This window comes from Rhea pennata, chromosome 2 (assembly GCF_028389875.1).
Source record: "Rhea pennata isolate bPtePen1 chromosome 2, bPtePen1.pri, whole genome shotgun sequence".
NCBI lineage: Eukaryota > Metazoa > Chordata > Aves > Rheiformes > Rheidae > Rhea > Rhea pennata.
Window position 1 is genome coordinate 46,446,880 of NC_084664.1, and position 14,520 is coordinate 46,461,399.

General features: G+C 35.1%; 1 protein-coding gene across 3 annotated transcripts in view; it reads left to right on the forward strand.

The window, feature by feature from the left end:
* The window catches only part of ANO10 (anoctamin 10), a 123,796-nt gene that overhangs the window by 17,439 nt on the left and 91,837 nt on the right, over nt 1-14,520 (forward strand). For all 3 annotated transcript variants that reach the window (XM_062569386.1, XM_062569387.1, XM_062569385.1), the window contains 3 exons: nt 97-279; nt 3,548-3,739; nt 6,333-6,461. In XM_062569386.1, the coding sequence (XP_062425370.1) occupies nt 97-279; nt 3,548-3,739; nt 6,333-6,461 (504 nt within the window). The remainder of the gene's footprint in view (nt 1-96; nt 280-3,547; nt 3,740-6,332; nt 6,462-14,520) is intronic.

Below are 14,520 nucleotides of genomic sequence, written 5' to 3' on the forward strand. Positions count from 1 at the left end.
TAATATAACCACTTACAGCATTATTGAAGTGCACAAAATTTTAACTGATGATTGATTTATCAAAGATGTGTTAATTTTTTCTTTTTTTCTTTTAAGAGCTTGGCCACTTTGCTGATAACTTCACAGATTCTTAATCAGTTTGCAGAAGCCTTCCTTCCTTACTGGCTACAAAAGAGGCATAAGAAGAGGATGAAGAAAAAAAATTGTTCTCAGAAAACAGATATGGACATTTCATTAGCTGAGCAAGTCAATTTGGAAAAAGAAATGGGCACTTATTTTGTACGTTGCATATGTATTGTTACAATATAGGTTGTTAGATTGTAGACTGCTGAAAAGTAGCTTCAGTCAATTCTAGGTAACTGCAGTGTGATGCTTTGGAGTAGAAAAGCTTTTTTATTTTTGAAGAGAGTTGGAATATATGATTAGAACACTTTGGGTTTTGGGTAGTAGTAATAATATGCTCTTTAGAAACAAAGAGCAGAACACAATATGGAATTGTTTACTTCTCGTTATAAAGTATGATAGCAATTTTTGCTTCTGAAACGTTTCATCAATCAGTTCTTTCTCTCTTCCAGAGACTCTTTTTAATGCCAAAGTTATCTCTTGCAAGTGAAAGTGCAAGTGAAAACCCGGTATCTTCTCTTATGGGTGGGACTTTGTGATTCATTACTTTGTAATTAAATTTCTTTGTTAACATCTCCCAAGTGCCAACAGTGGTGCTTGCCAGGCTCAGCAAGGTAGGGAGGTTTGGGTTTCCTTTCCATAATTTATGAACATTTATAGATTTCTGTAAAACAAAATATGTTCTATTTTACTAAGAGGCGTAAGCCTGATGTCTTCCAGTATGCTTGTAACAGTCCATCAACATTAATTATCATTTTTCTGTCCATTATTATTATTTAAATTGTTTTTAATCCTAATAGTAAGACAATGGAAGGAAGGTTTTTGAACAGATATGTTCCTATGTGCTTGTTCTATCCAAAGACTTAAATAGGTCTATTTTCTCTAAGTCCCCTGTTTTCGTTGTCATTCTGTCTGTGAGCAGCACTCTGTCTGCTTTTGTGTCTCCCTTTAGCATAGGTGTAGAGATTACTTATTCTCTTCTTAAATTTGACTTTCTAGCTAGGTCCCACAGATGTTTATACTGTCACAACTGAGGCTGCAGTTCTGGGGCAGCCTGAACTGCTGTGTTTGCTGGCTTCTGCAGTTCTGCCCTCATGATCCCAGCTGTGTTTCTGGTCCTCTCTTGTGCTAGACCTGGCAGTCATCTTAATCTTCACTAAGACAATAGAAATCTAATATTAAAAATGTGAATAGTTTTCTAGGCTGTAGTTGGTAGGGGCATGAACCAGTGCAACCAAGTAAATATTCTTCTGTTGTCTGGCTTGGCAGCTTATTTTCAGCTTCATCACTCTTCTGCTGTTAGTATTGTTTGTACAGCTATATGGTGCACTGGATCAGGAAACTGCAAATGAAGAGCTGAACCTAAACCAGCCTTATACCTGAAAGAGGTATATGTGTAACATGTGCCCTTAAGTCTCCAAGGAACAAGGAGTGAATCACCTAGCGTCGGAAGAGGGGACTATTTCTGATTTAGTTTGTTTTTTGCAGTGATGATAACTTTAAGTTATCACTGGAACCGCAGCCTGATGGAGTGGGGCACTCTTGTGTGGGTGAAATGGGAATGGCAGAAGAGACAAACTCTTTAAGCCAGTATTACTGCTTGAAGCTCTTGCTTCTTGAAACTACAGACTAGGCATTCATCCCCTTCCTGGTGGCATTCTGGACAACCTCCTGCCCATTAACCCAGAATAAACCAGGCAGCATCAAGCTGAGACAGTCTTGCCTTTGTAGTTTTTATGACTTAGCAGCTCTAAGTTTAGTTTATTCCTTGTCGTGATCCACGAAATTTTAGGTCATAGTTATATAGCCCTATTAACACTGATAATTTCTCTCAGAAAATATATTTATCAGTAAATTATCATCCCTTCACCCTCTACCTATTGTTCTGAATTTTGTTTTGGGTTTTTGTGTATGTTTAACTGTGTGGAATTCATTCCTTTTCTATTGGGGTTGATAAAATGGACATTGGTGTGTATGTTAAGGCCATGCAGACTAACTGACTGACTTGTTTGTTTAGATACTGCAAGCATAGTCCTAAGAGTTTTAATGCTGTGATTTATACTTTCACAGAATAGGAATTATATGTAAATAGTGTACCTTTTATGTAAAGGTAGCAAATAGCACAGTTTGAAATTTATTTTTAACATCGTATCAGATTCTCCTCCTCCTGCATGAAGTGCCACGAAATGGGGTGATGAAAAAGAGATATTACCTTTGCACCTGAAAATTTTTACAAATATTAATACCCTTAATCTTCTGGGAGCGTTGGTATTTCCTGCATTTTATACAGGAGGAAATAGATTTAGCAACAGAGAGTGTGTCTGCATACGATAATGGAGAACACAGCAGAAGTCCCCCAGTTAGTGTCTATCTGAGCTGACAAATCTGCACAGTCTAGCACTATGCCCTGCAAGTATACCAGCACATGCCCAAAAGCTATGTATTGGCATTTGGCTTTGATTATACCTGACCTAATAAACTCTACCTCTTAGACCTGAGCTGACTTCTGATTCTGAGTTGGCGTATACAAAGTGAGTGTGGTGTCTCTGGGTCATGTTGCCTCATGCTTCTGGTATGCAATCAGATCAAATGGATCTGCACCTGTTGTATAGTCATGCCCTAAATAATTTTTTGAGGGGACACAGCAGGTCAGTAGTAGAGTTATGACTTGGCCTTGGGAGCATCCACTTCTAGACTCAGTTACAGTTCAAGATATTGTGTAAAATTAACAAGGCATTAATTTTATTTTTAAGCTGAAGAGTTCAATTGTTCTGTGCCTGTGAATGGACAGTACAAAACCACAGTTTTGTTCTCAAGCAGTGTGCTGTCAGCAGACAGTGCTATTTGTAGGATTACATCTGTCACAAGGGGGAAGCATTTGTCTATATTTAGTCAAATGCCAACTAATTCTGATCTACTGTTTTGATATAAACAAGCAGAAATACTAGAAAAGAGTTGCCTGTATACCAACCTACCATTCTGGTTAGGTCTTTCATGGGTGGTCTGAAATACTAGGATTTTTCTCGTCACACTATTACGAGAATGTTCTGCCAGTTTAAATGCATGGTGCTGTGTTTTCCTATCCATCAGTTTTCCTTCAATAACTAGTTCATTGAGACACTTAGGAGCTTGAATAGATGAATCAGTTTGTATAGTTACGTCATATAATAAGGGCAAGTAGTGTGAATATTGCAGAAAGTGCATTAGATAAAAGCAACCCCCCTGGCCCCTCTATTGGAAGAGGTTTACAGTAATTAAATAATTTCAGATTAACCAGAGGTAATATCTTTTGTTTTCTGCCTCTGGTCACTCACAAAAAATCTGATTTGCAGTGAGGAAGCTTGCATATGATTGTATTCTTAATTCTGTTTTTCTTATGTTATTGATGTAGGTAAAAGGTGTTCTTTTTTTCTCTGTTTTTCAGGGTACTTTTGATGATTACTTGGAGTTATTCTTACAGTTTGGCTATGTGAGTCTCTTCTCATGTGTTTACCCATTGGCAGCTGTCTTTGCAGTATTAAACAACATCACAGAGATATATTCTGATGCCTTAAAAATGTGTAGAGTTTATAAGCGTCCATTTGCAGAACCCACAGCAAGTATAGGTGTTTGGCAGGTAATCTTTTATTTTTAATCTTTTTTTATTCGTTTATTTTAAGTAAGGATTCACTATATATGTTTAAGCTGCGTGTTTGACCCCTCAACATATTTTAAACTTTATTAGGTCTATTGTCCATCTTTCTTCAGTGACTTAGGATGCTATCCAACTGTGGTGATAGTCTATAGTTTTCAACTATGTGCCTCACCACAATTGTCTTTAAAGGAAGGATTTGTTTTTCAATACCTGTATGTGTATATATTGTACTGCTTTTGCAATTCTAAGAAGACAAAGCTGCCACATGCTACCAGGTACTCTTTACAGCCTACATATTTGAAAAGTGATAAGCTGCATGGAAGTCTCTGGAACATGGAGCTCAGCAAGAGTTTAAAAAATTGAACATAGGTAGGTAAGTATTGGATATCTAACCCATGCTGAGCTATGTGATCTTTTGTGGTTAAGCTAGCTAATTTTAATCTAATAACTTGAATCTAATTTTAATCTGCGAGCAGGAGCTGTACTTTTAACTGCATTATAGACACAACCCAAAGATGTAGTCTTTCTAAACAATTTCATGCTAGTAGTGCTGGATTAAGGATTTCCTGTTCACAGTTGTTTGCTCATGTGGTTGTGCTACCACTGACCAGTTTAGGGCCCATTGATTAGATCGCATCAGTAAACCAATTAGGACTAAAAATAACTCTGTAAAACCTTTCCAAGACCAGAGGTGTTTCTGACAAGAAAAAAGTATATTAAATCATATCCAGAGATGCTTTAGTGTCCTGTAAATGCAATGGTGGTAGGTTGGAGGAGACATCTAGGGGATGATCTGTGTTCTGGTTTTACTTACCAGCTCTTCCAGTCATATATAATGGAGACAAAGGGCACAATAACTTTTTCTTAGTTTGGAGATGTTGTAAATGTTGGTAGCAAGTGAAACAACTGGAAAATAACAGATGAAATCAGGAAACATTAAATGAAGCATATGTTGTAAAAAACAAGCTAATTATTCTAAGCAATGTTAATTAGATACATAAATATTCATGAAATGGAATTATAGCAGAAGCCTTTTTAGTATTAAAAGTCATTAAAATATGTAAATAAAAACCTGATTGTGTTTTAATATCTTATGCATTTTGTCAGTCCAAACCTATGCTGTCAACATCTTGATGGCATAGCTATGTTGACCAGGAATGTAGTCAAACATTCAAATCAAAGTTTAATGAAGCTGTGGTTGTGAAAGTCCTCAGCATAGCTGCAGGTACATGAGCAGCATTGAGTTTGGCCAGTATAGCTCTTTTCAATTTAGGGAACAGGTTGAAAAAATTATAACTCTTGACAATCTTGATCTTTTTTTTTTTCTTTGTAGTGTAGATTTTTAACTAACAGTAAAGATGCTTTTGCTTTGTGAATAAAAATAATAACATAAAGTTTTAGTATTTGTTTTATGGGGGCAGCAAGAATTAGGACATTGGCTAAAGGATTTCTGTTAAAGGAATATGGGAGTTATTTTGTCAGGTGAGCTAAGTCAGCACTTTGTAAGGACAAAAGTTGCTTCTGCTAATTATTTGTGACAAATTTTAATGTCAGTCCTTGTTTGAGAGAGGTCCTTGGAATAGGTAATCATTATATTGCAAAAGTAATTGTCATACTGCAGTAATATTTTTTTCGGGCGTTTTGTGTGGGCTCTGTAGGCAAAAACATCTCAGAATTTTATGACCTGATAAAAAGCAATCCAACATAAGTGATTTTTACTCTTTAAAAACTAAATAAAAATAACACGCAGATTGGATGTTTTTGCACTAGCCAGTTAAATACCTCACCGAACTCTTCAGAAAAGTGTATATTAGTACAAACATATTCATGCAACTGCATGTACTTAAGTGTAACTTAAGTTCTGAACCATCCTTGTATCTTCCTATTAATATTCAGCCTAAACCTCCAAAAATACAATGCTAGAATAATGCTGGGGCTGTTAGTTCCTTTGGGAGTTTTGCTTTTTGTACTTTATGTTGAAAGAACTTTTTGTTCAAGAGTACAACTGTGGATGAGTGCATCTACAACCTTTTATGTCTTCAGCTTGTGAAACATGAAGATACTAAAGATAAAATTGCTTTCTTACCTGCTTTTTTACCTTTGGATTATTCCTGATTTTTTTTTTTTTCCAGGAAGTGATTTGACATCACCTGTGTCTAGTGTATTAGTGGTCTCTAAATAACTTCTTGAGGCATTTACATACTCTGGACCTGTGAAGGAAGAGTATTCAGCTTCTTCACAGCATGCATAGGCTTGTGTGCACACATGCATGTGCGCATGCATATTCCCCCTTCCACCCCCAAATCAGAGGAAGAACTCAGGGTTGCGAGGTGGGCTATGTGATTTTGTAGAACTTATTTTGATCTTGTCCTTGTTGTTCTTAAGGCTGACAAAGTCTGGACAGATTATCAAATGAGTTCTGTGTTACAGAAGTCAAAGGATTAAAGAAAGGAAAAAGTTAAAATAATGGACCTCATGAGGATGTGAAGAACAGAGCAATTTTCCAGAGCAATTAGGGGACTGGTGAATTAGGGACAATGGTCATAACTATATTTTTAATTTTGCTTTATTTCAGCTGGCTTTTGAAACTATGAGTGTCATATCAGTAGTTACTAACTGCATACTAATTGGAATGTCTCCCCAAGTGAATGCCCTTTTCCCAGATTCAAAAATGGACCTCGTTTTGACTGTGGCATTGGTAGAGGTAAGTCTGACTTCAAATGCTATATATGTTTTAGTAGCAAATAATGCAACAGTTAAAATCATACCAGATGGTAGATTTTTCTTCCATTAAAAAGAAATGAAAATTCACTATGAAAGATGGTTTCAAAGTCTTGCTTTAAAAATCTGTTTTGTGTGTTCTCGTGTAGTGTGAGCTGGCAACTGTTGTTACCATACTTTTTTATAAATTACTGAAATACTATATATTTATTGTTTCATGTATTTCAAGAAGAATTTAATATGTGAACTGCATGTTTCTCTATCTGGTCTGTGACTCCAGTATAACTATAAGGACCCTTCTACATCAACCTTATAGTTGTTTCCTGTAAGGCTTATCAAAAACAGGTGTACTATTAGGGGTAATTGATCTCTTTTGAAAGTAGAACCTGTGTGGTCAGCTTCAGAGCCTTCAAGATGCGTTTCTAGAAGTTACCAGCAAATCTATGAAATGCTAGAACTTATTTGGATTCTATGCAGTAAACACTTTTGAGTGTCATTCCTTTCAGACTGGGAGGGACAACTGTGAGCATTCTGTGTAATAACTGAAATGATAGGACTTTGCCTGTAGGTATCTATCTTTTGGAACTTTCTTGTATTTCATTGCCTTGACTTTAAGCTTGTTGTTTAGCTTTTAGGAGTTGAATTACTTTTCTGTGACAAAATGTGTTGTCTGTGTGGTTTCTGAATTACCTTATGGAGGTCTGTTTAACAGGAGCACATACTTATCTTTTTGTTGTAGGTTACAAGGTTAGGCAATGAATTATGAGCTTGCTTTTAATTTTACTTTCCAAGCTTCAGGGTTTGCAGAGTTAACACTGAAAATATGAATCAAATGCCAACTGGCTTACTGAAGTTTAAGTCTGCAGACAACCTGGTGTATTTGAATATCAGTCGTGTGAATATTTGCATTAAACTGAATGTGGTACTTCAATATGAAACTAATTTGGACAATTTAAATTTAATGTTACAGTTAGTTCATTGGTGGACAGTTCATGCAGAGAAATTATATTATGAAAGCTGTATGACTAAATGTAAGTGGAGTTTTGTTTTAATGTCAAACAGGCTGTCTAGCTTGTGGATAGGCCTGTGGCTCTTGGTAGGCCATAGGAAAATACCAATATTTTTTTTCTCCTAAATTTAAATCTTGCTTATATGCACTCCTTTAGAGGATAGGGCTTGCCACATGATGATTAGGTAGCTCTTGGAATTCCTTTTAGTATCATATTTCAAACAAATTTTCCATAAAACTTACAGAATGGGTGAGAAAAAAGAAAGGAACAAATTAAGAGAAGAAAATTTGAAGAGAAAGCTAAATTAGTACTGAGGGGAGGAAAGACAAGAATGTTGTCTTAGATATCTAGCGGCAATCTTGGAGAAGACCACCAATCTAGAAGTGAGTACATTGTATGAAGGCACAATGGAGGCTGATGCTGAATGAACCAGTACAGAAGAGGAAAAATGCTCTTTCCTGAGGGAAAATAGCCATTTGGTTAAAGAGAAGTCAAGTTACGTTTACTTTTTGCTTTGGTAAAATAGACTTCATGTTATAGTCATCAGAAAGTATGTATTTTAAAGAATAGTTTTAGTAAGTATCATGGCAGTGTTTTAAATATGATCTTTCTAATTTTATTACTGTTATATGTTATTACAAACTTATTTTTTTTGTTATTACAAGCTATTTGTTGTGTGAAAATACAAGACAAACCCCATAAAAACCTTACAGTGCTGAAAAGTGCATCTCTAAATGGTATTGTAAGTCATACAGTTTTGGAATGTTGTGGGTTATAAACAATTCCAAAAGTGTTAAGTATGAAAGTTAAAGGCTGTCCCTCAGGCAACTGGGAAAGCTTTCAGTATATTTTAAAACTTTCAGTATTTAACAACTTCACAAGTTGGGTGTAGGGTGTTTTTAGAGAGTCACAAAATAGTATAGGGCATACAATTTTGCAGTAAGTTTGTAACAGGAGTTATGAAATACATAGAGCTTTTGGAGTCCAAAAGAGTTTCTCATATTTATATGTATATTAATATAAATATATCTTTTTTTAAAAAATGAACATAAGCATCACTTTTACTTTTCTTGTAGACAGTTTCCATTGTATTGACAATTAAATATGTTTCTAGTTACAGAAATGAAATTTTTATCAGTAGTCATGCAGTACATCTTTTCAGGCTAAAACACTTCAGGAAAATTAGAAAGAAAGAAGGATGACTAGATGCTGTGATCTAATGATCAGTCTCGGCAGCAATATGGATTTATTGCAGGTTAAAGAAATGGGGCTATTTTTACCTCTGCCTCCTAAGTATTTATTTTTACTTTATCCATTATAGTCTCACTGTCTTTTGCCTGGTGCATGATGAATCAGATTAGGGAACTGATCTGGGAGTTGTGTCATCCATTTCACTGGTGAAAGGGTGTAAGGCTGAAACAACTGCGTGCAGAAGACAGTATTGCCCTTTTTGGTAGCACTGTGGATTTGTGATGCGTTCAACTAATGGGACTTCAGAACCACTGACTTCCTCTAGATGAAATAATGTTTATGGGAGAAAGATCCTTAAACTAGGGTATGAGTGTGAATCTTGTGTATTGGCAGTATTCCCATACACCTTTACTCTATTAATGAGTAAAGCTGTACATTTCTGTAGTAAAACAGGAATTGATGAATAGAATGTATTACACTGAACCTCTAGCATAAACCTGGTGCATATAAATACATCAGTGTCTAGGTAGAAGAACATTTTTTTCATAGGGAGTGTGTTGATGGGCAGTGGTATTGAAACGAAGGTGTTTGAGATCATCCTTTAGAGATTCTGCACAGAAATACATGATTGATATAGGTGAGCTATATTTTACTTTCTGATATCTGCTGCAGATGGAATGAGAATTTTGTGGTGTATTAAGCTATACTGACAACACTTTGGTAGGCAGTGTGAAAAAGTTGAGGAGTGCAAGAATTTTTTTTCTGGTAGGTTGCAATTGCTTTAACATGTTCAATTGGTGGGACAGATACCCTACTTGAAACTTAACTGTCACTAAATATTTTTATCAGGTTTTAAGTAAATGAGAATCCAGTTGAATATTTATATTACTAATTGATTTAGAAGTTAGAAAGTATTTTTTTTATTTTTTAGCAGATCCAAGCATTGGAAATAGCACTGTTCTGATTTTAATTAAATGTCTTTTAATAAGAATAGTAATAGTCTTCAAATGGAGATGCCTGTTTATATTGCATCATTTGACATTGTTTAGCACAGACATCATGAAGAACTGCTTATGATATTCTTTTAAACATTCTGTACACAGTCATTATAGATTTGTGCAAAATAAATTTTCTACATTAAATACCACTTAACTGTAATGCTGCTTGCACTTTTTGTGGGAATACATACTGTATTACCAAAGTCAGTGTTAATTAAATATAATAAATTGTAAAAGTAATGGTAAAAATTAACAATAATTTTTGAAAAGTTAAAACAATGATTTTTTTTTTAATGCAGTTGACCTGTTTTCATCAATCCAATATATGCTTCCATAGCAACGTAATTTGAACCAGGAGCAGAATCATAAAATTCCCTTTTACTTACAGATGGATGCTGAGTGTAGCAAGTGCAGTTTTCAGATTTTATAATAGGTGCATGTCCTTAAAGCAGAAAAAGATTAGCTCTCATTAACAATGTTTTTATAACAGTTACATTCCGTAGTGCCTTTATATCCTCTAGGCTTTTTACCTCTATCATAGATGTATATATTGGAGTGAAGCACAGGTGCGAAGTAGGACATTCCTAGCAAGCAAATGGTTGTGCTCCTGTAAAACTGTTCCCAGTCACTTCTTGACTTCTTATAGTAATGTGGAAAAATTGAGGAAAGGATTCTGAAGTAGTATGGTGAATGATTGGAGGAGTGAGTTGAAACAAAATATGACTAATTCTGCAGTGCTTTTCTCTATCATGTGCTCTTGCATACGCACTCACTCTTTTGCACACGCTGTCTCTTATTGTCCGCATTGGGCTTGTTTTTGTTGACTATTTTTTTCTCATTTACACTGTGAAATTTGAAGAATGCTAATTAAATCCATTTCAGGACAGCTATGAAAGTTCAGTCCACAAAGTCAGTTGTATTACAACTGTTAGTATTATTTTTTTAAAAAAAACAGTTGCTTAATAGGTGTGTTGTGAAGCAATGACTGTAAAGCATAACTTTATATGAATATATCCCAATCTTCAAATGTGACTTTTCACATATCCTGCAGTCTAGGGTAGTACAGTGTGGACTTAGCCTGTTTCTTTCACGTCACATACAGACACTTGGGGATTAACATGGAAGCATTAATAACTGAGGGCCCTCTTGATATCTATAGTATCTATAGCTGTAGTATGAAGCCTAGCATATTCATAATAAACATAGCTTAATAAACAGTTGGGCCCCATGTGCTTGATTCATAGAATCCTGATAAAGATTTCAAATGGATCTTCACCAACTTCCAAAAATCCACCTGCACACACGTCTGTTCTGTAGGAGGTATGGAGTGGAATAAGGGAAGTAACCCTTTCATAAACTTTGCTTCTCTGGGGAAGAAAGAACTGACAGTCCACAATCGAAGCTTGGAAAATGGAAATCATAGCTCCTTAATAAATCTGAAAAGTTAGTGATGTTCTCTTCAAGTGTGATAGGTAATCCAAAATTAAAACAGTTGAGAGTTGCCTGGTGTCTCTACTTTTCTCTAGGGTTCCATTTTATTAAGTGAATTTCTCTATCAGATGCCTCTGGGTGTACAGTAGAAGCTTTTGAGCTTTTCCTGAGCACTGTTAATGTAATGGCCTCGACACTCAAATCAGCCCGGCAATGAACTTGACAGTGTTTTCTGCGATAATACACCACAAAAATTGGGAAACACTACCAGAGCCAAGCAGTTCAGATTGTAGTAGGTGAGAAAGTGTTTTTATCATCTGGTTCTAGGTAGCTTTTTCTTTTTTTTTTTTCTTTTTTTTTTCCCCTTTAGATAATCTTGGGAATTAGTAGACATGGCATCCTCAGTGCAGTCAAAGATGTTTTGAATCTACTTTCTGAATAAAGCAAATTTAGTGTCTTGTTAGATCGCAACTGAAATATCATTTATTTCCTTAAAAAAAAATCCAGAAATAACTTTGTGGCAGATTTCAATACCATCAGATTTTAATTTAGAGAAAGTTTTATTATTATTATTATTATTTTTTAAAGAAACATTTACTCGATGACCTATTTCTTAAAAATGACATATGTGAACTATGCTTTGACCAGGCAGGACTGAGGCCTGGAACTGCAGGTACAGTGTTCTGCATGTGCAGTTGCAAATAGTTGTGTTCATATGGAATTCAGAAGAGCATTGGGATTTAGCAGATACGTGAAGTATCTTTACATATAGAAAAAAGAAAGTAAAAGAAACTAGTAGTAAAGAAACTGAAAAAATGGAGGAAAAATAGGCTACTTCAGCTTATGCCATGTATGAATCCATAGACACTAAAGGAATTATAGCAGTACAAAATTCAAGGAAAATAGCTGTGCATAAAGCTGATTTTTGCTAAATTATTTAAGTATTTGTGCCAGGTAGTACTTTAAGCTATAATAACTGAAGAGTTTCACATACAGAAACATAGAAAAGTCTAGGCTGGAAGGGGCCTTCTGTTGAAAATAGAACTTCAGATTAAATTATCCAGGACCCTGTCTAGTTAAGCCTTGAATTATTTCCAGTGAGGAAGAGTCTACCACTTCTTGGAGAGAATTTCCCCTGAAGGAATTTCTGCCTATTGCCTTATGTCCTTTCGCTCTGCTTCCATGTGAAGAAAGCACCTCCATTCCAAGTCTTCTATTTTATAGGTGGTACAAACTCAACTCCTTCAGCCTTTCTTCATATGTCAGGTTTTCAACCTCTAATCATCTTGATGGCCTTCTGCTAGATCCCCTTCAGGTTTTCAATGTCTTTGGGGTTTCCAAGTTGCTAATTCATCTTCTAAAGAAATGAAAACAGTGCTTTTCATGTATCTTTAAACTATTTCCTTTTAGCTTTCTGCCAATTGCGTTGTGCGTTTTCTTTGTTTTCAGTCTATTTGCTTTTTAATCAGGAAATTGTTGTGATCATTCTTACTGCCACAGAAAAGAACTAGGACAAAGAAAGAAATACCTGGAGACTTGCTGAAAAAAAAATTCAGCAATGTGTTTTGTTGATACTAATATTACATATGTACATGCATACATATGTAGTACTTGAGCGTCTTTCTTTTCTGGTTTTTGGTTGGATAATTGCTGCTTGATACGTAACTTTGATGTTTTGACAGTTTTTGGGGCAAGAATATAAGGAATAGTATTTACTGGTGTTTGGTGTATGATTTAAATTTGTGTCTAGTAGTTTGATTTGACTGGAAGAAGTTAACTGTACAGAGAAATTCATTGACTCTTTAGCCATAATGAATACATGTAAATTAGAAAGTTATAAATGAGGCTCTTTCTCTGAAAAGTTGCGTGTAAGTTACAAACTTTACAGACAGCTTTACAGTTCTTTTTGGAAAAATTCTTAGTAAGGTTATTCATCAAGATACTTTTTTCTAGTACAATGTGTTCCTTAGCCAGGACCATCTGTGCTTGCAAATGGGTCAAATATAAGAAAATGCAGAAAGAGAAATAAACAAAAAAAAATGCAGTTTATGGAAATTGTATAATTATTTGGTTCATTGTCATACGTAAAATAATTTTGCAGCATTAATAATGCTGAATGTTAAGAAAGCCACTGGTGATTTCAATTAATATATTGTTTGTGTTTGTGAATACCTTCATCTCAGCTGCAAAGAGTTCAATATGCTTAAGAAATCAAATTCTAAAAATTCTTCTTAAAAATATAGAATGTGTATTTTTTTAATATACTAAACAATAGTGATTTGGTTGTTATATTCCATGCTAGGTAGGCCAGTGCAATTCAGTTTATTCTTACTGTAGCTAGAAAAATAGCACCTTTTCTGTGCTCTCTGTTGTCTTTTTTTATATAAGAAGGACTTTTAATTCTAAGTTGGATGTTGCCCATGTGGGTGTCGCGTAATAGTGGAGGTTAAGAAATGAGTAAAATAAAAAGCACTCTCACTGGAAAAGAAAATTTAGGCTTCTCAGAAGAAGGAATGATAGCAAAAAGAGAGGAAGATATCTCAAGAAGTCTTCTAGAGGAACGTGTGTATTCCTTGACTATGCTAGTAAATGCTTCAGAAGAGTCAACCTACAGAAACAGCAGGAGACTGAATAGGAATAACTTTTCTTTTCCTTCTGGGATTGTGAGGCTGACAAAACTTCAGAAAGGAAGATGAAGAGAGAACAGATCTTTGGAGGCAATTACAAGGCATTTTAAAGAACTTGTAAGATTTAAACTGTCAGATCTCTTCAAAATCCACTCTGGTTAGTATTGCACACGCAGAGATTTCCTGCTGTGTATAAATTATGGTATTTTCAGCTCAAGCATGATCCTGCCGTTAACCAGGATATACAAATTCTTTATTGTTAGGTGAAAGTTGAACTGCTAAACCTAGGCCAAATTAATACCTATTCATTGTTTGCCTCCCACTTGATTAAGATGATTTAATTTTAGGAGAGTAGAGTGTGAACGTTCAAAGCCTCTTGGTTTCAAAACAATTCCAAAAGATAGTTTAATGTTTTGTAGTACTGAATTGTTTTGATTTTTAAATAATGTATTAGCTTATTTAGTGAAACTATTCAGATAATTTTCTGCAAATTTTGGAGGGTTTGAAGTTATGATAGACTGTATTGACAGTGAGGATTGGATTTTGTTCAGGATCTGTCTAGAGGTTGTTAGCAGTGAAAAGCTTGCCTTGGCTTTGGAAGCTGTAGTGCTGTTTAGAAAAAAAGACAGGGCTTTTTTTTGTTTTTTTTTTCCTTTTCTTTTCTCCTCTTCTACCCCTCACTGTGAAAATCAAAGCTACCAGCGCAAGTCTGAATGTTAGCTTTTATCAGAGAATACATATAACCATAGGATCCAGATACTGTATTTTGGTACATCTGTGATTCA